Below are 24,231 nucleotides of genomic sequence, written 5' to 3'. Positions count from 1 at the left end.
AGGCAGCTTCATTAGTTTTCTTGAAATAATATTTTATCTGGCTAGTGGATAAATACCTTACATGGACCTTCATGTAATTCACTTCTGTACATACGCAAAGGTGGTTTTCTGCCTACCTGTATATAAGATGGCCCATGAAGAGTGCAAATTGAGGAAAAATGAGTTTCAGTGAAAGTAATAAGCAGTTACAAGCTCATGGAACAGTAAGTGAAGCTGCAGGCAATTCAGTTATTTTCCTTCTGCAGCCATTTACAACATTACAAAGCAAAAACATTAACAGAAGTAGGTGTTTTCTTTTTCATTGCAAACAAATGCAGATTGACCTTGATTAAAGAATAATATGAGCATTTCCACTGAAAAGCTATCTTTCTTAATGCTCCAAAATTAAATATAGGATTTTATTAAAACATAAAGATTTTAGAAGTGCTTGCACATATTTTGCTGAACAAATTCTGTCCAAAAGCTATTGCATTAACTGAAAAAGTCTGCATACTTGATCACAGGACTGAATTTTGACCTAGCACTGCTGCTTTCTTTCTGTTGTATGCTTTAAAATAACATCTAATTGTGGAAGGGAACTGTCACACAAGAGAATTATAAAGGTACCAGCTTTAATGTTAGACAGCAGAGGAATTACTGGAAGTACCAAACTCAGTTATTGTGGAAAGACCAGTGGTTCCTGTTTTTTTTTTTTTCCTGACTGATGTAATTTAACTGGTTCCATATTACTGCCATAAAATACAGAAATCAAATCAAAAGCAATTAATTGTCATTGAGAAAAACAGTAAAAATAAACAAACTTCAAATAAAATGTCATCCTAATGCGTAACAACAATACCATTCTCACTTAAGTATCTTGCCAGAAAACAAGAAAATCAAACAATGACACTCATATGGATGGGAAGGTTTTATTTTTTCTTCAATGTTTACGTGTGCATTTTATTGGAGAATGTTCTAAAGCACCCAAAAGTAAGACATATGTTTTATAAAGGCACTAAGACAGAGATTAAAAAAAAAGCTATACTTAAAGTTCACCATCAAGTTAAACCTTTAGGTAGCAAGGCCCTTTCTCAGAAGAACCAAATAGGAATCAGACCTATCTGTAAAGTCACAACTACGTACAAAATGGAAGGCTCAGTGAACACTTACCCACAATCTCACAATCTAGCCGTATCTTAAAAGTGATATATAAAAGACAGAGCTGAAAATAAAATTGTTGGAGGGAAGTTGGCCTAAAATAAAAAAAAAAAATTGGTTTGGCCATAGTAAAAAAAAAAAAAAAAAAAAGATTTTAATCACAAATTAAAACCGTGAAATACTTAGGTCTATTAGAAGAAAAATTATGCTGTGCTGCAATCACAGTAACATTTCCATTGCAAACATTCCATACTACAGGGAGGTTTTGAACTGCAAGTATTTTAAACTCCAGTGTTCAGGCAGGGGCATCAAAATTATATGCCAAGTTGATTTTTTTCCAAAGGATTACTACTTGCTGAACAAAGTTCAATGCAGCTGTTACATCAAGCCATATGCTGCAACAGATGTCCTCTATTTATCAGTCCAGATTGTCTTGATACCTCATCTTAAACTTAGATTTGACCAAACTAAAAAAAAAAAAGAAATATAAAAACCCTACATGTATTTTAGCTAGTTAATTACGAATTCTATCACTCTGGTTGCCATATGAATCAAAATAACTCAAATGAATTTCTTAGAAGAAATTGTATCTTCCTGATTGTACAGCCTAAAAACAATTTTTTTTCTAACTGACTTTGGAAAGTTAATTTGGTTCATCGGTGACTTACTCAATTTCCAGCAACAAAAAGTGAGCACAGAGGGACCACCTTGGGTTTTGGGCTAGGACTGATTGAATTTAGGACAAGTGAATAAATGGCGCAGTGAGCTGGTGGTGCAGAGCCTTGGAATGGGCCTGACCCTGCCTTGGTGGCAGCAGATCATGACAGCCATGGTCTGGTAGGCAGGAGCCTGCTTCTTCCCAGCACAGCTTTGCTTCGGGAGTGTCCAGGGCTGTGGAAGGAGCCCCAGGCAGACCCCAAGGCCAAGGTGAGAGGGACTATCTGTTGTGGACATTGCACTGCTACCAACTGAGACCTCAGGATGCCAGTGAGTCGTGATTCCCTTTATTCATCTTGAGGAACTCGTGTGCTGAGGGAGCTGGCGGAGGTCATTGCCGAACTGCTCTCCATCATTTTTGAGAGGTCTTGGATAACAAGGGAGGTCCCTGAAGACTGGAGGATAGCCAATGTCACTCCGGTCTTCAAAAAGGGCCAGAAGGAAGATCCGGGTAATTATAGGCCTGTCAGCCTCACCTCTGTCCCTGGAAAGGTGATGGAACAGCTTGTGCTGGATACCATCTCCAGACAACTGGGAGAAAAGGAGGTTATCAGGAGTAGTCAGCATGGGTTCACCAAGGGGAGGTCGTGCTCGACCAACCTGGTGGCCTTCTATGATGCTGTCACATGCTGGGTGGATGGCGGAAGAGCGGTAGATGTAGTCTACCTTGATTTTAGAAAGGCATTTGATACTGTCTCCCATGACATCCTTATAACAAAGCTGAGGAAGTGTGGGATAGACGAGTGGACAGTGAGGTGGGTTGAGAACTGGCTGACTGGCAGAGTGCAGAGGGTCGTCGTTGGTGGTGCAGAGTCTGGCTGGAGACCTGTAACCAGTGGTGACCCCCAGGGGTCTGTGCTGGGTCCGGTCTTGTTCAACATCTTCATCAGTGACCTTGATGAGGGGATAGTGGCCACCCTCAGCAAGTTTGCTGATGATACGAAGTTGGGAGGATTGGCTGACACGCCTGAAGGCTGTGCTGCCATTCAGCGAGACCTGGACAGGCTGGAGAGCTGGGCAGTAAGAAACCGGATGAGGTTCAACAAAAGCAAGTGTAGGGTCTTACACCTAGGGAGGAATAATTGCATGCACCAATACAGGCTGGGGGATGAGCTGCTGGAGAGGAGCTCTGCAGAGAGGGACCTGGGCGTCCTGGTGGATGACAGGTTGGCCATGAGCCAGCAGTGTGCCCTCGTGGCCAAAAAGGCCAATGGCATTCTGGGGTGCGTTAAAAAGAGCATGTCCAGCAGGTCGAGGGAGGTGATCCTCCCCCTCTACTCTGCCCTGGTAAGGCCTCATCTAGAGTACAGTGTCCAGTTCTGGGCTCCCCAGTACAAAAAAGACAGGGATCTCTTGGAAAGTGTCCAGCGGAAGGCCACAAAGATGGTGAAGGGCCTGGAGCATCTCCCCTGTGAAGAAAGGCTAAGTGAACTGGGTCTGTTTAGCCTTGAGAAAAGATGACTGAGAGGGGACCTGATCCAGGTTTATAAATATCTGAGGAGTGGAGGGCAGAGTGGTGAGGCCAGTCTCTTTTCAGTGGTACGTGGAGACAGGATGAGGGGAAACAGACATAAGCTGCAGCATAGGAAGTTTCGCAAGAATGTGCGTAAGAACTTCTTTACGGTGAGGGTGACGGAGCACTGGAACAGGCTGCCCAGGGAGGTTGTGGAGTCTCCTTCTCTGGAGATATTCAAGTCTCGCCTGGATGCCTACCTGTGCGACGTGGTGTAGGGAACCTGCTTTGGCAGGGGGGTTGGTCTCGATGATCTCTAGAGGTCCCTTCCAACCCCTATGATTCTGTGAACTGACACTGTCAACTTGATGGAGGCTTTGAGCCACAGCGCTATTCATGAGTTGCTCCTGCCCACAATAACATGCTGAGCGTAACAACTGATTCATCACATCAATGCTTCAGCCTGTTGCTAAGAAAGCAGAGCAGAAGATTTTAGGCAGCATCTGTTTCAAACTCTTTCCTTATTTTCTTGGTAGCAACATGGATGAACAAGTTCAGCAGATCATTTAGAAAGAGTTGAGAACAACTCTTCATGAAGACAAGTCCTATCAGTGGTTTTCCCTGTTTTCAGAGCCAAACTAATGACAGCATACTGAGAGAGGGGCAAAGATTGTTTGTAATTAGACAGTAAATTGTAGTAGATTTTGTAGAAAATGATTCCACCGAAACTGTCAATACTGTTTGCATAAGTGTTATTTGATCAGACAGCATCATTTCTGAAGCAAAATCATGCAATTTATTGAATTACTTTTAGCTTTGCCATTACAGATGAGCTACAGACAGAATGTGTTTTGAATAGCATTGCAATTGATTGATTGGCAGTGCTGTAGCCTACAGGATGGAAATTGCCATCACAACAACTTAAAGTATGAGTAGCACTGCCCTCTCCTTCCTCCATTAGTAAGAACAATGGCTTGTCAAGACCAAGAGGATTCATGGCACAGTAAGTGGTGGCATGACAGGTTCTTAGGAAGATGTTATAAAATGCCAACTAATTCCTCCTTTGAATTTGTTTGTAATTCGCTCCTATGTTTCTAGCAATGCTCACAGTTTTCTGTAGATGATGAAAAAATCTAAAATTTAAATATTATCAGACTGTACAGCTAGCTGTGTGTTGGTAAAACACATCTACTGACTATGAAATAAAAGTTCAGGACTTTGGAGAAATACAAGAAGATAGTCCAGGTATTTTCCTTTGCTGATGCAATAACAGTTTTTGAAGACACTGTAAAAAACTGAAAGGGGTGGTAAAACAGAGTAGCCCTGTAGCTTACTAGCCATCCTGTTGCCACTGCTAGCAATAGTCCAAAGGGCTTCTACTGACCTTGCCAGGGTTGTTCAAAGCTGCAATCTTTAACTTGGTTAACTCTAACAACCACTCCTGAAAACAATGCACCTAATCCTTTATTTGTTTTATTTTTGCTTAACTTAGCATAATTGTTTGGTGCATACGTAACAAGATAGTTGTAGCAATTACTTTTCCTACACAAAAGAAACCTTTGGTTTTCCTTTCTCCCCTTAATATGATTTTAAGTGTAACAATAAGAACCAGGAACTATGATATGCAAAGTTTCAGCTATGGGATGAAACGCATGTTTTTACAGTAAGCCAAGACCTGCAGGATTTGGCATTTTATAGGAAACCCAAAACAAAAATAAGAAGGAAGCTGAAGAATACCTTGACTACAACAAATGACATAGAGTAAATTGTTTAGTAACTTTGTGAAATAGAAAGTTTTTTGTGCTTTTAGAGAAAAAATACTGGTAAAATTATAGTGTGTAATTCTTTATCCAATCAGTGGCTTTCATCCAATGTAAGTGAATACAAGTTTTCAACATATAAAAAATTATCTTAATGTTGAAAACAACTCTTATTTAAAACACCAAGAGTGTATTAGCACAAAAGACTTAATCCACTTTCAAAATCTATTTTACTATGAAATTGTACCTACAGTACATCAATTTAATAAAACAGTAGGAAAGATAAGAGACAGTATTGTTCAAGTAGCCCTTCTGAAGAAAATGTATTTGGAATTTAAATATAAAAGCAAATTTAAGTGATTAAATAGATAGAGTTGAGATTTGTTAATATTATTATAAAATTATTAGGAAAAAAAGTTAAAAAGTATTCCTAAGAAAATTTTAAATCTTTTTTCTATTTTATTTTTCTTCTCAATCTTTCCCGGTGTTGGAAGGTAAACAAAGTTTGTAAGTCACCTATTAATGAGCTTGAGTTCCTCTAAGCACTTCTTTCAAATTATTACAGGAATTTGCATATCCGGAGAGGAAAAACTAAGCAAAAAATGAATTAATGCCTTTTATTGCCCAAATCAAAACAGGCACTTCTGAAAGCTGTGCTTTAATCTAGTAGTTATCTACTTCTACATGTAAACATTCTAATTTCCTTGATTGACAGGAGAAAGAGATTGGTTCATGGTGGTGGAGAAGAAGCTAATTCACCGAGTTGCATCTTGAAAGGTATTTGTGTACTTTCTTCATTGATTCCTTTCTTCCACTTTCTTTAACTATAATTATGTGCCCCAAACGATAGCTGGGGGTCTTACTTAGCTAAAGCCTACAGTGAACCAAATTTATGTTGACCCTGTAGCAATGTTATTACCATGGTTACACAATCATAATAATGTAAGCACATCTACGACTTTTCAAATTTTCAGTTTGAAAATATATATCTTTTTTATAATCACCATATGTATTTGAACCTAAACCATATCTTTATTATCTAATTTTTAGTTACAGTAATGCTGAAGTCTTCGTTTTTGTTCCAAAAGCACACCGATTCATACATCTCTTCCTACCTATCCTTTTACATTAAACATCAAAAAGTGAAAATTATTTCGATCTTTCACTGGCCAACCTTCCTTATCTTTATGCTTTTTTTTTCTTAACAGCTTTTGAATATAAGCAGTAATTGGGCCTTTAAATACACAATATTGGACCAGAATATTTAATATAAATCTGAAGAAAAGGATATAATTGGGATATTTAGAACTAAATAAATGAAAAATAAAATAATAATATTACTAATTCTATGTCTGTGGAAACATCTCTTGAGAGTGAGATGAAACGCCCTTTAATCATCTTCAGATCAAGATAAATAGCAATAGGGCTACAAATAGTTGGTACCTCTAAAAGTTACGTTTTCATCACAATAAAAAGTCACATCTGTGTTTATACGCTCCAATAACTGAGCTAATATCAAGGGCACTTTTTCAGAGAAATACTGAATTGATAAATTGCTTTAAGATCCTAAGTATTAAATACTCTTTTTTTTTTTTGTCATAATATTATTAAATGTTATTGACTTTGGCAACCCCCAATAGATGAATTGTCACTGTACTAGGAAGTTAAAAATTCTAAAGAATTGTCCAGAATTAGCTAAAAAAAAAAAAAATAATCACAATATATCTTTCACTGAGATCAGCCAAAAAGTTCATTTAAATAGACTACTCCCTTAAACTTGCTTTACACATCACTGCAGGCTCATTAACTTGCTATTAAACTGATTAGCAAAGATACACGAGAGACTCAAAGGGACCTTTTGGAACTTCCTGACCAACATGCCAATGATTTATATACCTACTTATATATATGTGAGTTCATATCATTTACAAGTAGGACAACATATTGGTGCTTTCAGCAACACTACCAGACTACCAGTAAGTTTATAATATATCTTGTTATAAATATTGTGTAAATTGTAAAAAGGCAACATAAAGCACAAAACCACGACATAATAATATTGCACTGGTATAACTGAAGACAAATCAAGCAAAAAAAAAATCTAACTAAGCCACAGCTGAAAGTACAGTCAACACAGATATGTAATAGAAACCAAGATCCATTAAGTAAATGAAAAAAATTTCACGTTCAATCGTACTATGGTTTTAACACATTTGGAGATGAGTGATTATTTGGAAGGTATATAGGTACAAAAGTTATTTTTTTTTCTTTCTATTTATTGCAACAACATGTTTTTTTGATTCAACATAAATGTGAATGAAACTGAGACTACATGCATCTTTCTATACAGTACATATGTGCAGTGTTATACAGTTCATGCTTTTTAAATGTTGAGGGTAAAAATCTTACCTTTACAATTTCTGTGTTTTCAGCAGACAATAGCTAGATATTTGACATTTTAATGTCAACCAAAATAAGCATCAGGCTGATTGTCAGCATAAAAAAATATTTTCCTGTAATTATTTAAAGCTTTATTTGTCATCATGTGCTTTCTAAAAGTGTATCATTTTTATTTTCAATTAAATACAGTATATACAGTTTAAAAAAAATTGAGGTACAGTCATAGAATGGACCTGTTTAAATTGAGGTGTTTCTAATTTAGTTTGCTTATTCCTCAAGAAGTATAATCTGTGTTTCCATTTGTTATAGATTTTGTTTGCCAAAATGAAAAGGAGTTTAAATTACTCTATCTGAAACAGGTAATCAGTCATCAGGTGTAGCTGTTGTAGCCAAGGAGCAAGGGTAGCATGAATCTACCAAATGCTGCTTTACCTCACCTTCTCCAAAAGGAATCAACAGGATTAATCTTGCTAGCACATCTTATTTTTACATGTTGGTTTTTATTCTTCCCCTGATAATAAATCAAATATAAGAATGCTAAAATAGAAATTTGTGGAAGAGTTCATAATTAACTGTAACTCAGGGAAGGAAAGCTGTGTCACGATCAGCTAAACATTTTCATTAATAAAAAGTGAAAACATTTTTCTACCATCTGCAGAATCTGTTCTAATTTTGCACTGTGTTCTCTTTTATTTACGTTTGTTAGAAAAGTGTTAGCATTTAATTATTCTAAAATAAAAGGCTCCCACTAACAGGAGCTATTGTAGAAAACAGTAACACAGGGCAGGGCTGAAAAAAACGTCTAAATTAGTTGTGGTGCATTCAGATTACATGGAATTCTTTTCATTTACATATCTACATGAAACAAGACTCCTCGCGTCTCTGGAAATCGTCAGAGGTTGCAGATTCCTCAACGTAGGCTCTGATGAAAACACTTATTTCTATCAGAATGTTTCATTTCTATGTAACATTTATATAGAATCATGGAATGGTTTCAGCTGGAAGGGACCTTTAAGATCATCTAGTTCCAGCCCCCCTGCTGTAGGCAGGGACACCTCCCCCTGGACCAGGTTGCTCAAAGCCCCATCTAGCCCGGTCTTGAACAACTCCAGGGAGGTGACATCCACATCCTCACTGGGCAATCTGTTCCAGTGTCTTACCACCCCCACAGCAAAGAATTTATTCCAAATATCTAGTCCAAATCTACCCTCTTCCAGTTTAAAGCCATTTCCCCATGTCCTGTTGCTGCCTGCCCTCACAAAAAGTCCCCCCCCAGCTTTCCTGTAGGCCCCCTTTAGATACTGGGGCCACTCCCCCAGAGCCTTCTCTTCTCCAGGCTGAAGAGCCCCAGCTCTCTGAGCCCGTACTCATAGGGAAGGTGCTCCAGCCCACTGATCCTCTGGACCTGCTCCAAGAACTCCATGTTCTGTTGGGGGCTCCAGAACTGGACACAATATTCTAGGTGGGGTCTCACAAGAGCAGAGTAAAGGGGCAGAATCACCTCCTTTGACTTGCTGGTCACACTTCTCTTGATGCAACCCAGTATGTGGTTGGCTTTCTGGGCTGCAAGCGCATACTGCCAGCTCATGTTGCGTCTTTTATCAACCAACATCCCCAAATCCTTCTCCTCAGGGCTGCTGAGAAGACCAATATCTATTGGTCTACCTCAGTTACTTTATTCAGGTTCTTACAGCAAAAAACCCCACAGTTGACTATAGAAGTTTTTCTGGAAGAGAAACCTTCAATATTTCCAGATGTATTTAATGGGCATTAACGCCACTTCATTTCATAGCAGCTAGGCACCACACTTCTTTCACAGCTTCAGCCTAGGAGCTGAAGAAAAAGGAAGAAAACATTCATGGTGTTAAAGGCAATGTTGAAAAGCAAGGAGCTACTAGAATAGAAAATTAGTTTGCAGGTTTAAGTACCCTTCCAAAACCAGTCTTGAGATAGCTGGAAATTGAAACTCTAAGCTCCTCAGAGAGAAGGAACAACAAGGAAGAATATGTGCATGTTGGAGGGAAGAAAAAATATCATAACTTTCACCTTGGTGGGCATGTGCTTCACAGTACTTGAAGTAGGCAGTGAATGCTTCACTACTATTCAGATAAATTGAGCTGCTAAAAACATTTTCTGCCCATATTTTTTTCCTCACAGCTAAGTGCCTACTCAAAATGATTTACACCTCCGTCTTGCTGGATTTCTGGACAGGTCATTTAGACTTGATAGGCTCAATTCCCCATCTGTAAAACTGAGATAATGATACGTCTCCACCCAAGAGGAGCACACTGAGGATAAATGCATGAGGAATATTCAGAGGCTGTGGTGACACAACCCACTTGAGTTCTTAAGGTAGGAACTCTGTGCTCTCTCTGGAGCTAACAAACAAAACCAGCTTTTGTGTAGACAGGATGCAGAATGAACATAGGCTTGAAAGGCTCCAGGCAGTATGTTTACTACTAAAACACACATTTGCTATTATTTTCTCTGTACTTCCTTCAGGCTACAGTGGCACTACTGAAATAATTATCCTCCTGCCACCTCAACTCAAGAAAGCTGACAGGAAGTGGGAGAAATTCTTATTTTCCCTTCTGCCCACCACCAAGTTAAATATTTCTTATTCCTGAGGCAGCTGCTGCAGACTCACCCTTCCTTCTCCAGAAAAAGCAAAGGTAAGGAATTTAACTGGGGTAGCAGTCACACTACCATGCTTGTCAAAAAAGGAGAACTGACGAAGATGCACAAATTCCAGCGTGTTTTTAAAGAGGCACAAGACGAGAGGTGCAGCTATGAGCACTGCTTTTGAAAGGAGCTTTCCAAAGTATCACCATCAGAATTTCATTTTCAAAGCCAGTGATAGCAATCTGCATTCCAAAATGCACAAACACAGCCAGTGCAAAAAACAGCCTGCTAGGCTTAGAAGTAAAACACAAACAAGAAAAACCCCACAAAACACAAAAGTGGGCCCTCCTGAGCTGCCAGGTTTGATTCTATTCCTCGAAGTCATCTCACCATGCAATCCTTTCACAGATGTCCAGCACTAAACATCTCCCTTAGCTGCATCTAGCTGTATTCAGGGTGGTTCCTACCACAGATAGTACCTTAGCTGCTTGGCAGTAGCAATTTGAGAGCATACAGCACATTCATTCTTTCTGTTGAAATTCAGAAAAATTTAACAAGATATTGTGTAATGGAAGGAATGTAAACTGTAGCCTATTATCTCTCTTTAAGTGACATATAGCATAATGTATATTCTACAGACAGCAAGGAAGCTGCCATTGAAACAAACCACTGAAGTGTACTGCTGATGTTCATTAAGTGTTTGCCACTTATTACTCAGAACAAAAAAGCAGAATGTTCCCTAGAGATGGGGCAGAGACAACATAACAAGACTCTAGTAAGTATGTTGTATCTGAAGTAGTGGTTACATTTCATTAGATCTGCCAGTAATTCTGTCACTCTGCAGGAGACTCCATAAGAGTATGTGTAGCCCAGCATCTCAGTGCTATTAATCCTGCCTAACAAGTGTGAGGTGATAGGTGATGTAACTAAGAAACAAAATCAAATACACTACTCTTCATTTAATAAACACAGTGAAGTTTGTTCAGATACCCTCAAGGAAGGAATCTGGAGTCAACCAGTGAATGGCAATCTTATCAAACTGGGCCAAACCCACCAGGTTAAGTAATTTCTGCAGAAGCATGGATGATGGTGTGTACTCTGACAATGCTATGACAAAGATAAGAACTTTTCTCACATGCTATAGAGGAAAAATATTAATGAAAATACAGGCACTGTAAAATAGGATAATGAAAAGATCTTAAGATTTTTTTTTTTAACTTGTAGCATTAATTACCACATTGATGTTAGCAATCAAATAGAATGAAATCACTACATAAAAAAAATATCAAAGAAAGCCATCTATCTTTTGTTTTGCATTTTAATTAGGGTGGTTTAGGAGAAAGGAATCTCCAAATGCTTCTGACTGGTATTGTTCGAGAGCATTTTTGAAAAAATAAACTTAAATTTCATTAGAGAAAAAATGCTGGACAATCTCAGAAAGGATGGTTTTTATACTATCAAGAAAAGAAATAGATTTTACCACTACCTGCTTCCCTTTTATCTGACATACATCACATATAATGTTATCAAATTCTGGAACAAAAAGCTTCAGAAGAGGATACAGATCTCTCCAGCACGTTTTTCCACTTTCCTATCAAAACTATAAGAAAATTAAACACCACCACCACCACCACCACTTTCCCTGTATAAGATATACAGGAATTGAATAACAGCTTTTAAGAGCATTCAGTGAATGCTGACTTCTACATCCACAGCCCTACATGAGACATGACAGGGAGTAGAGTACAGCTGATGGTAGAATTCTGCCCCCCCAAAAAGTCACAGCTGTGCATGGAGTACATCTCCTGCACAGGCATCCATGGCTAAACAAGAACAAAACAAGCAGGAACTCCATCAGGAAACCATGCCCACTCTGGTACATAGACAGCATAATATCAAATAAAGCTATTTCTATGTCACATACATCCAGAAGGCTTGGAAGCGTTTTGTTACTTTGAGGAAGACAGCAATTAAAAAAAAGTTACTGATGGAGCTACTGACACACATCACAGAACTGTGCTTGTACGGTCTACACAGAACTTGAACAAAAGATAGGGAAAGATTCAAACCTGTGACCAGTTCTCTGATTTCCAAATCTGTAGTCTTGCGGAGTAACCGTACTAAAGCTGGAATACCACCACAGTTTTTCAGAGCTATTTTGTTGTCATCATTTGCCTTCCCATATACCAAATTTCTCAAAGCTCCACAGGCACTACGGTGGACTTCAGTCATCCGATGGTCCAATAGGTCCACCAGTAATTGTATTCCGCCTTGTCTTCTTATCTGAAATAGGCCAAAATGATAACCATAACATTAGGAAATAAAAACCAGCGGTATATATGTTACCTAGTTTAATTAAGCTCTGGCTTATGCAGGGTATACTACAGTAAAGATATGTTGGCAGCCTCACAAAGCTGCTACATTACATCCACTTGAATTCTAGTATTACTTTTTTTTGTGGCAACATAACCATACAGTGACAAATCTCAACCTCTGTAAAAGCAGTCAGAAGTTAGCCAAAAGTGTTGCCTCTGCAAGATTTCTCAAAGTTCAGCAAGTTTGGCTTGTCACAGGTTTCTCCTGCACTGGAGAAACATCACCTCTTTCAGACTGTAATGCATTGTAAGTTAGAGAGCATAAGCACTGTAGGAAAAGAACATGAGATTACTGCACATGAAAAAAAATACACCAAAAACTTTACTCAATAAAGTTAGTAGGAGCCCTTCCTTCTGCAGTTAACTCAAAATATGAGCAGCTACTACAGCACCTGTGACAATCAAAATTGGAAAAAAAGTCTTGCGAGTGAAACTAAAAGGCAAAGAGAAGGAAGTCTGCAGAAACATAAAGAAAGGTACGATGAACAAATCAAGGGATACACATTCTACTAATTTAGAGGTGGACCCTGAAGCGATATAAGACAAAAAGTCTTATTCATTCCTAAGCTGGCCTACATAGTAAGTTTTGAACGTACCATCTTATATAAACTATCATTCTGTCACTAAGAGAAACAAAAGTACCTAAGTTAAATGATCAAGGATGTCAAGAATATCAAGAACAGCTTATTCCAAAATATTTTGCAACAAATACAGCTTGAGGGTACTCTGGCATTTCTTCTCTAAAAATAGTAAATATACTTGTGTCTAATTATGAGACACAAGACTGATGCACAACTAACATGCAAGGAATACAATACTTTAATTTCAAGTAGGCTATATAGACATCTCTGTCAAAAATTTTCTCACTAAGTGCGTTGCTGATGAAAACTCAAAGCAAGCCAGGAACTTACCTGGCCATTTTACCACCTCTAGTAATATTTTGACTGGCATTAGAAAGGAGGCAGTTACAGGGTTCTTTCAAAACTGCAGGAAAGGGGAGATTTTTAAAATCAGAGTTGTTCTCATCAAGTCCAACATTCTGAGCAGTGTGCTGGTCGCTTGGAAGGCTATAGCAGCCAGCACCACATGGAAGTACAGAGCTGTGAGCAGACACTGGTACAGTCAAGAAGAGCCTGTGCTTCTATTGCTCAGAGAAACGCTGACATCCTTCAGTTCAGTAACCAGAAAAAGATATCAAAGAGAAAATGTGCTGCAGATCAAAACTTTACCAATGGGAACAGGATGACTTGCAATTACATTTGTTGTGTTCCAAGCCAGGAATAATTAACCAGATTTATCTGGGAGGAGGTAATAATTGTGGGAGGAGCAGAGTGTTGTTTGTTTGCTTTCTTTCTTCTTTTTTTTTTTTTTTTCTTTTTTTTTTTTTTTCTCCTCTGCAATCTACCACCATTTAATCTTTGGTCTGAAATACATTTAATTCCCATCTTTACCAGATTTTCAGAATCAAGCATACCACATGAAAAGCCACCTACATGACAAAATAGATGACATTTACTGAAGGAGACTAGAAACAAAAATTTATGCTTCAGTTCTGCAAAAGGTGAACCAATCATGGGGCTTCACACTTCTACCTAGAAATGAGACAAGATCTGATGGAAAACAGAATGCAGTTAAAAAATACACAAGTTGTTCTGGAATTATGAGTAATATCAGGAATGACAAAATACAAACATACCCATCTATCTGTGTTTTATATTTTTAAAACACAAAACGCTGACTGAATATTTCAATTGCTTCAATGGCAAAAATAAAAACATACGAATGATGAGAGGAATGAGAAAAAATATGAACTACACTGCAAAAATCCTTTTGCGTGCTGGAAAGCATCCAAAGCAAAAAAGGGCTCTGCCAGTGCTCCGAGGCAAGCTGTGCCTGTGCAGCTTTCCCCACACACCAGAGCCTGGCCTCACCCTGTTCCCAAGGTGCATGCTTTGTTTCATACACTCTCCAGATAACATCTGTACAAGCTCCCCATTTTTCACTTCCTAGTGATCAGCCAAGTGACATCTCAGGCTCCTTCAGAGTTACTGCTGTGGGTGCTCTCAGTTGACACGTTTTCCCATCCTCTGCTCCTTTCTAGGTGAAAATGTCTGCTTCTGACACAGTTAAGAAGTATTTTTGAACTGTACCGTCTCTTTTCAGTTGTGGTAACTCACAGCTCAGTAGTATTAGCTCCCAGGAATATGAAGTTGTCAGTAGACTGAAGTCATTCAAAGATACTTTCTTAAAAGCAAGGACATTAAGTATTTATCTAAAATATATTTCCATGAAGAAAAAATAAGGGTAATACAACAACAATGAAACTGATATCATGTAACACTACACCTAACCTGACAAATTTTCTTAAGCTCTACTGATGAAAGAACCTATTGGCACATTAGAAAGATAAACGTTATTTTGCCAGCTTCCTTTAAATTCCCAAACTCACATCCTCAGTGATTCAGTTGGTGTTACAGCTGGAAAGATTACTGTGACAAAAACAGGAAAAGAAATAAACAGGAAAGGAGTGGTCACCTACATCCAAAGATCTAGGTTTGCAGGAAAGACTCCACAGAGGAGGGATCTCCAGAAAAAGATCCTTCCCCAGGGACAGTCAGCCCTTAAATGGGGTCTAGGAGAGGTGCAGCCAGGCTCCAGCCCTTCTGGTCACATAGCTGAATTGCCTCTACCTGTGCTCCCAGGGCTGACTCAGTGCTTGCCTCACGTGATCAATCAGTGGTTCAGACTGTGACTCAAAAGTTCCCATACACTTGGTAAAGTAGCTACTGAAGAATCCAGCTGATTCTTCAGAACTAGGACCTTAGTTATCGATGCTTTTCTCAACCTGGGCTATTGCATTGCTTTGTTTTTGCTTTTTCAATAGCATTTCCCTAGAAGTCTCACCATGTCTTTGTATTTCCATCACTTATTACGTAGCTAATTAATGCTGCATTCTTCAGCAGGTTGAACTATGCCTCACAAATTGTGAGATGGTGATGACTGTTAACAGAACCTATTCACATTTGCAGAAATTTAGGCAAAGAAAATGAAATTATTTCAAGTTCTTTACGGAGTTACAGCAGCCTGGAGAAGAATTCTGCCCTACTGAGTTTCTTGGGGCAGATTTTGAGTGGAGAGAAGTTGCCATGACTCAACAAGCTCAACAGAGCTACTGCCAAATGTCTTTGCCAAGAATACTCAGATGGGTGGATAACAGCAATTACATCAGTGGGGCATCAAATCCCACCCCCCTAAAGGACCTTTGATAGATACTTCTGTCTCTCTCCTGTCTTTCTGTGAAGAGAATAATTCTTAATGTAATACCTAATGACACATTAGTAGCTACTGCTGTGTTGCATCTAGGAGAAAAATAAAACAGAATATAGCGACGTCTGCTTGCCTATTGTGACCAAATAATCAGCATACTACCAAGTTACCAGAGAATACAGGAGAAAAAACTGTCCTCACACAGCTCAATTCCAGAGTAGTCAGTAGTGAAGTCAAAAGAATTACTGTCATGTTCTGTAGCACAACTGAGTTCAGCCATTCACATCATAAAGTTCATTGTTCCTTGAATATATTGTTCCCTTTTCACTCTGTCAAGGTGATTAGACAAGAATAAAAAGGTTGGGTGAATCTCTGTTACAGTATTTCTCAAATGCCTCTTCTAATCCAAGTATGCCTCATTTCTGAACGTAGTTCCCTATTTTTCTCCTTGCAAATATTTTTTGTATTTCTTCAGAAGATGATGGTAGGTAGTTGTTAATAAATACAACGGGTTGCGCTCTTTGCCCATGGCATGACAGAGTGTATGACAGTTCCTACCAGAAATGCCATCATCCACAAGTCTGAATTGATTCTGCTTTCCTAATAACCACTCAGTGTAAATCCACACTGATCAAAACAAAATTGGATAGAATGGAGATGCCATGAAATTTTTCATGGAATTTTTTCCATGTAATAAGGTACAAAGCAGTTTTCCTCTAATGAATCCTGTTTTTTTTTTTTTTTAATTATTTTTTCTCTTCCAGGAAGATTTTAAATTTTGCTTTTAAAGCTGAGCCTCCATTAATGTTAGTGTTTGCTGATGAGAAGCACTTGATCAGCTCAGGTCAGGTCACACTGTGCCAGTACTCAGACAAACAGAAGAAGAAAAGATGCCAGACTTTCTGATTCACAGGCAGATCTGTCTAATTAATGTCAGTGTGATACATCAGAGTCTTCTTCTCTGGCCTCATATAGAGTTTGTTTTTCCAGCACATCTGAGAGCGTATTTGTATCCACACTATGCAGACGTAAAGTGAATTTGGACTTGAGGTGTGGTTGATGCCCCAGCCCTGGAGGCTTTCAAGGTGAGGCTGGATCAGGCCCTGGGCAACCTGATCTAGCTGTGGTGTCCCTGTTCATTGCAGGGCAATTGGACTGGAGGCCTTCAGATCCAATTCTAAGGATTCTATGATTGTATGATTCTATGTGTTCACATGTTTGCTGCAGGTAGTGAAGTTACCTATGTTCCTAAGTAGGAAAATCTGGATGTCTCATGCAGAGAGTTTTTGAGAAATGTAATTTATAAGTTTCAAGCCTGACTATTAATCAGTGGATATTGCTTCAGAGCTCAAGAAGCCATGAAAAGTTCAGTGTTGTTTACCACAACAAATTTTCCATGACAGTGGACTGTTAGATATTTAATCTACCAGGAGATACATGTGACCAGCCTGAAGCATATGCACTAATAAAAACAAGTCAATGATACATTAATAATACGTCTGAATCAATACAGACTCCCTTGATGACTGCATGATTTTAGCATATGAATTACTTGACAGCTTGCTTTCCTAATTTGATACATAAGATTATATTTTCAGCCTTGTACCACGTTCACTGAAGGACATAAACAAGACAAATCTTCAGTTGGCTCCTTAACCTAATCTAAAGGAGAAGTGTCCATCTTATACAATGCCATAACTTGTCCTGCTCCATTTACAAGCAGCAGATGGAGTTCAGTCCTGATAACTCCAAACACCATTAATACCAATTCCTCAGTCAGGAGGAGGTAGCTCATGTGGCATTCAAGTAGTCCTCTAACAAAGATATACTACAGTCAGTGGATCAAACAAAGAGCTACATTCAAAAAATATCCAGAGATGTCCCAGGTATGTTAGCTCCCTTTGGGAAAGATGACTGGATCTATAGCTTACAGCGTCATCTTCCTGCTCTTCTTTACACTGGTTAAATATTGCTTTTATTCTTTTCAAGTCTACTCTGGGTCAAAAAATATTTTCTGAATGGCTATAACTGACAGAAGGACAATTTATGAACACCTAAGGGGAAAGAAAAAGTATTGTAGGATATTTCCAGCCTTCTTAATTTCCTAGTTATTTTTCATGATAAATATATGCCAAATCTTGTACAAATCATATCACAACTTGAAAATGAATTATTGTCAGGTGTAAGAAGTAACAGCATAACAGTCCATGACCTTAATTGACAAAACATGCTACCTGTCACCGATTCAGCACGGAATCCATGCTATTCCTCCAGGCTCACTATTTGAAGACTAACAATTGAATGTGAAAGCTCTACTGGCTTGCTTCCCTGGGGAAAGGGAAGGTCTGCCCTAAAAGTGAAGATAAGCAAGACTGTCAGCTTGAGCAGGATGCATGCTTTTATAGGTGAGTCATCTTTCCTCATATCAAGGCATCAGAACACCAGTCCTTGAATCTGGCTGTTGATTATGGCACTGCAATAGCAGAAGCAAAGCCAAAACAAATAGGAGTTAGGTGTTTTCAGTATTACTATTGTTTTGAACTCCAATGAATGCTGAAATAAAAATTATTCTATTCTTGTCAACAGTAAAAGAAAAAAAAAAAAGCTTCAAATTTTAACCAGTTTAGCAAAAAAAACTGTTAGATAACAAAGCATTCCAATACTGTCTAAAAATACTGCCGTGGCAGAAATCAAAACACCCTTTCTTTTCTATTTATACTCAGCAAGTGGGTATCTGAGATATTGAGATATTCTTCACATTTACCAGTAAATATAACTGGAGCTGTATTTAATTCCGACTGCCATGCCTCACAAAGTAAAATATAATGGAAAGAGAGGTGGATTAAGAATAAGTGACAAAATTATAGACTAACAGGGTGATAAAGTGTGTAATATATTACAATCTCTTCTTCCCAACAAGATGTTAAGTGTTCGGCCATTAACAGCTTCACAGTTACATCCCAATGTAAAGATGAATTCTTGGCTAAATGCTTACTTTCAGCATTTTTCTTAACAATTTGATTGACTCTTCATCCAAAGGAGGTGGAGGAAATTTAGCATGCTTTTTGATATATCACAGATACCAATCATCAACTTATCTGACATAACACAATGCATCATTCGCCACTTATTCAGTGACATTTTCACTATTAAGAAAGCATGTTTCAATATATCAAAATCTAAGTGTTTAAATACGGACAACTATTTGCAATACCACTATGTGTATGCAACAACCAACATACAATTGACTATTAGCACAAGTAACGGTATTTATACAATAGATCCCAAGTTAAAAATGAAGTTAATTTGAAAACCGGTTCTTGAAATTTTTAGTACTAGTTCATTTAATTCATACTTAGATGCTGGAAAAGGCTTTCTAGCTAGCAAAATAACTGCTTATGATTTCACACACAAATGGATTGCCAACAATTCTGTTCCATGGATGAGAGAAAGCAAAATCAAATGCCAAGAGCATTTTTAGACAGTGACTGGCAGCACAGTGTTTGGGACATTCCTCAGCTACAAGCAGTTAAGGAAACTGGTGCTTCTTTCAGACCAATCCAGGAAGCCAATGCTTGCACAGCAACTTGACCACACCCATAAAAATATTAGATACCTAGATTTTCCCACTCCATTAGCTACTTCCATTATATATCTTTGCCCTTTTTATACTATTAAAACAACTTTCATAAAAGCAGAAAAAACACTTAAATATGTGGTTTTGGAAGGCAGGCAGCCTCTTTGCTAATTAGTGTCAGGGCTCCTCAGAAGGCTGATTCATAAAAATTAATGGGTTTGAATGAGAGAAAAATCTCCAAAGCAGGATAAGGGAATAATTTAGGACAATAATACTCTTATGAGAGATATACCGGTTTAAACTTTGATTTCTCTCCACTATTTTTTCTAAAAAGCCTATGGAGCAGTAGTTAGACAATATAAAATCCCTACATTGCAAACACCGGTGAGATTTATTAAGACCAATTTACCTGTAACATCATAGAACAATTTAGTCTCATTAGCAAAGTAATTTGCTACAAGTTTAAAAAAGTACTGAGCAATTTCATCCTAAAATAAAGTGGAATGTTATGCAAATTGCTGCATTAGCTCAGAAGTCTAATTTGTTTAAGGAACTTAAATCAGGGTTTGGATCTCGGTCCCATTTAAGAACAGTTTTGCAGAACTGCCATTTAGGACTTGTTTGATCAAATACCGAGGTGACATAAAGCTGTGAACAGGCATAACTTAAATAAATTCATCCACTAGTACATATATGGTGTACCGCTTTAAGTCAAATAAGAATTGTTCTCTGCATGCTAAACTGTAGCACACTGAAAAGGAAGGGAATTTCTTTTCCGTGCCTGAAGAAATCACGTAGTTATTTGGAGGAATGGTTACGTGATACATGAGGACTCAAAGCACAAGGTCAATATTCAGAAGCTTTCCATTTGGGAGTGGATACTCCACACTGGTTACTCTGAATGTAATGCCCACTATTTCCATGGAAACTACAACAAAGAGCACAAGAACACTATTTGATAGAGCAAATTCTCAGCTACAAAACACTATTTTTCAATACATCAACCACTACTAGCTGGGCATTTTCGCTAGCTGTAAACAAGAGCCCGCATGCTGCACTCGTAAAAATCTGCACCCGTGGAGGTGACCACTGTCACTGTCATCACTGCTGAAATGCACCACCCACCGCCTCACTGTGCTCACACCCATTAATGGTCTTCATGAATGTTCAGCAAGCATCAATGAATGTCAGTTTTTTTCCGCATGGAGGAATTCAATGACACACCTTTGCTCCAACTGCACTCTCATGTCAGACGCCATTCCGTCAGTCTGCCCTTCTGCTGCCATCTGTCACATGGCAACAAAATGGAATGGAATACTAGCGGAAGGTTCAACCTCTACTGCCATACCAGCCCTCATATTTCTGTTACCAAGTATACATTTATTTATCCCTGTGTCCTTTCAGTGACCTCTTCAAATTCTGTAATCGATGCGTGGGGTTAACAAAGACTGAAAAACATGTTCCAACAGAAGGAGACTCAAAATCTTGTTCTAAAATTGCCCTGAGATGGTATGAATAAACATGTTGCTCAGTCAGTAAGCCTTAATGTATTCCGTGCTGTGATGCAGTTTGTTTTTCACCCTCAGTAGGAAGCCTGTGCCTATTATAAATCACGGCTTTAGCAAGATTTAATTTTTACAACTAAGAAAAATCTATGGCAAGGCACAAGTTAAGCATAGTAATGTAGTTTACCCTGCTACTCATAAAACCAAATAATTTGTACGCCTACACAAGCATCCTATTCTAAAAAAGAACATCAAGCATTAATGGGATCATTCAAATAACACTCCAAACTGCAGGCACAGAGCTGACCTAATGTACTTATCTGAATGCAAAAGTATAATGAATATGATTTTCAAGTCCTCTCTCAAAACTGGCATCTCCTGAAAGAAACAGACCCATAGTGACTTGCATTAAACAAGTTTCTCAGCTTTTGAGTCACTGGGGATGTGATTCAAACACATATTAGAAATGATACGTACAAGTCAATGCCTCCAGAAAGTACTGTAATTAATTGCTTTATATTTGTGGTCTTTCCTTTTAAAACAGTCAAAAAGGCATAGTATTAAAGAAGGTCCATCAGTGTGCATTCCACAGATGATACAACAGCAGTATCAATTTAGGATGCAAAAGTCATAGGCATTACTCAGGCACTGATCTAGCACTGTTAAATGAAAAGAATGAGGATTCATGCCAAGGATTTGGATCATTTACTCTCTCTTATTAGAAAGGAATTAAGAATCTTTTTGAGTATGAATGATTATATTTATTCTTGGGGAGAAAATTTCTTCATATACACTTCACTTAAGAACATCCTATCATTCTTATTATCAAATTCCTAGTGAAGATAAACAAGATAACTCATAGCTTTCTTTACATAAAAAAGTAAGTTCTTTAGACAAAAGCAGGTCAGTAGTTCAAATATTCCAAAAAATAGCATCAGTATAATGTCAGATGAAAATTGACGAAGTGGCAATTAACTTAACATTCAGCTAAGCATGTTACTTGTGGGATTTATTCAGTGCAAACACAAATATGATCAAAGAACAGTGGTCACAAATAAGACCACAGATAATGCCTCTGTGTGTGTGTATGTGATTTAAGCTCAAACAATGTTATCTTTCATTTCAAATTTAACTGGAAACTCGAAAAGATACTTCTTTGACTCATGCTGTAGCTATCCCAGACAGTTTACTTCATAGAATAAACAACAAATCCTTTCTTCTCAGATTAAAAATGTATTTACAGTTTATCCAACCAGGTATTATACTGCCATCTGATGACCTCTGCTCCCAAGACTTCCTTTATTGCAATCTAAACAAGAAGCATTATCTTCTTTTAACTGATGCACTATTCTTTTAAGAGTCTCTCGGTCACATGAAAATTTTCTGTCAGATGAAGTGGGATACAGCTACTGTCTCAAGCTAATTAACTCATTGTCACAACATGTCTCCTTGGTATGTACTCCTGATGTGCCTTATTTGTCTAAGGACACAAAGAAAAGCTGCACTACATACTCTTTCTTCCACTTCCCAGTTAACATGACTATTATAAGCAGAAGAAAAGTCAACATGCGCACATATGTCCACCTCATGTACTATGGATTTTATAATACCCGCAGTTCAATATGCAATATTACATATATATACATACACGCGCACACACGTTTTTTTCTTTTGTCTTTGTCAAGTTCTCTTTTCCTTCTCTGACCACAACTTTCTTCTAACGCCCTGTTCACACGGTGTTGGACATTTCTTTCACTTATGAAAGAAGTATCTTTGCTGTGATGGCTTTGGAAACAAGTTTGTGAATTGTAGCAATTTTTCAGTTGGTCTTAGAGGCTTGGATATAAGAATAGCAAAGTAGTAGCTTCAAAACAAAAACCAACTCCAAACCGATAATACTTTGGATGCGGCACACGTATTACATCCCCTTCTTTAGGACCCTGCTTGCCTACCCACATACTGTGATATGCCCAGGGATGTGCCCAGATCAACCCATTAATGCTGATGACACAGGTGGGCAGTATTTCCCACCTGCTCTTCAACAGCTACAGTGGCAGCTATAGCTCAGACTTAGGGGTCTAATTTGGATTTGCTGTGTCATTTATTGTTATGTGTGAATTATTTCTTTTTATGTGATAAATGGTCCCTAGAGTCGGTATTACAATTAATTTTTATACAGTTGGGTATGCAGGAAAAAACTGCATTTCTTTGTGAAGCTAGAAAGTTATTATCTTCCAAATAACTTTTCAAACCATAGCTCACAGATCTAACACATTTCCTTATCTGCCTGAACCAAGGTCTGTACGAGATAACACCAATAGTAAAAATGTCAGCCTTTTATCAGTCAAGAAGTACTTTTCTGAGAAGAGGACAGGAGAAGAATCTGGTCCACAATCAGTACAAAAAGTACAGCAGTGCTTCAGGCTTCTGAAATGGATAATGTTTGTGTCTTATTTACAGTTCTTTTGGTTTGCTTTTATTTATTAAGTGGCACAAATCAAACTCTTCTCTGAGCTGTATCAGTGTAAATCTATAAAAGCAGGCCTGACTCCCATAGCACTGCTGTAAGTTTACTTCGGGATTACCTAAAGGAATCACTGGTTCCAGTGCCTTCAACAGTTATTAGACAGTGGCCAGGTAGGTAGGTAGACATTTTAGCTTTAGAGCCTTAGGTGTCCTCATGACTCTGCAAAATTGTGCTTTCTGCTTCAACTACCCTCTAGCTAGGTAGCTAGGTAACAGCCATCTCTGTAACTCTAAATACATTTTGATGATCATCTGATAGCCTCTACATTAGATGTTTCATTTAGTGTAGCTTTTCTATCAGGACTACCATTCGCATTATTGAAATTGTTTTGCTGCCAACCTTTTTACTACAGGTATCTTGAGAAAGCATCAAATTACATATATTGATATTGATCTCCATTATTTTATTTCTATATATAGTCTTACCTTGGAATGATGGATGATGAGAATAGTAATAAAAAAATATGCTCTACTATAGGAAAGTAATCTCCCCCATTCATACACTGGCCTCATAAATCATAGAAGCAATTTCCAGAAGAGCTATGTATAGAAAGAAATCAGACCATACGCTACAACATCATACTGCTTTGAAAAGCTGCAGATGTATTCAGCGCCCATTCAAATTGTGGGAACACATATTACTTATGTCAAAAGACACTTTCTTTTAACCTTTCCTTCCCTACTGCCTAGTATTTCCAAATACAAAAGACGCAGCTTTTACAAATGTTTTAATGCAACCAGGACATTTTTCCCAGTCCACTGGAGAGAGATTCATGAAACAGTACAATGTTATTCCTGCACCTGCTGCACACCATAGGAAGTAGCATGAAGGCATTCATCTTATGTACACAATACTGATTTTTCTCCTCTTGTCCTAATGGCATGAAAAGCA

The 24,231-nt window shown here is 38.1% G+C and overlaps 1 protein-coding gene across 7 annotated transcripts in view; it reads right to left on the bottom strand.

Moving 5' to 3' along the window:
* The window catches only part of CTNND2 (catenin delta 2), a 625,555-nt gene that overhangs the window by 134,794 nt on the left and 466,530 nt on the right, over nucleotides 1–24,231 (bottom strand). For all 7 annotated transcript variants that reach the window (XM_085220451.1, XM_085220452.1, XM_085220453.1 and 4 more), the window contains one exon: nucleotides 12,159–12,372. In XM_085220451.1, coding sequence (XP_085076577.1) covers nucleotides 12,159–12,372 — 214 coding nt within the window. The remainder of the gene's footprint in view (nucleotides 1–12,158; nucleotides 12,373–24,231) is intronic.

The sequence above is a fragment of the Meleagris gallopavo genome, chromosome 3 (assembly GCF_905368555.1).
Source record: "Meleagris gallopavo chromosome 3, MGAL_WU_HG_1.1, whole genome shotgun sequence".
NCBI lineage: Eukaryota > Metazoa > Chordata > Aves > Galliformes > Phasianidae > Meleagris > Meleagris gallopavo.
The sequence above is the reverse complement of the archived record's forward strand: the minus strand, read 5'-3'. Positions and strand labels throughout refer to the sequence as shown.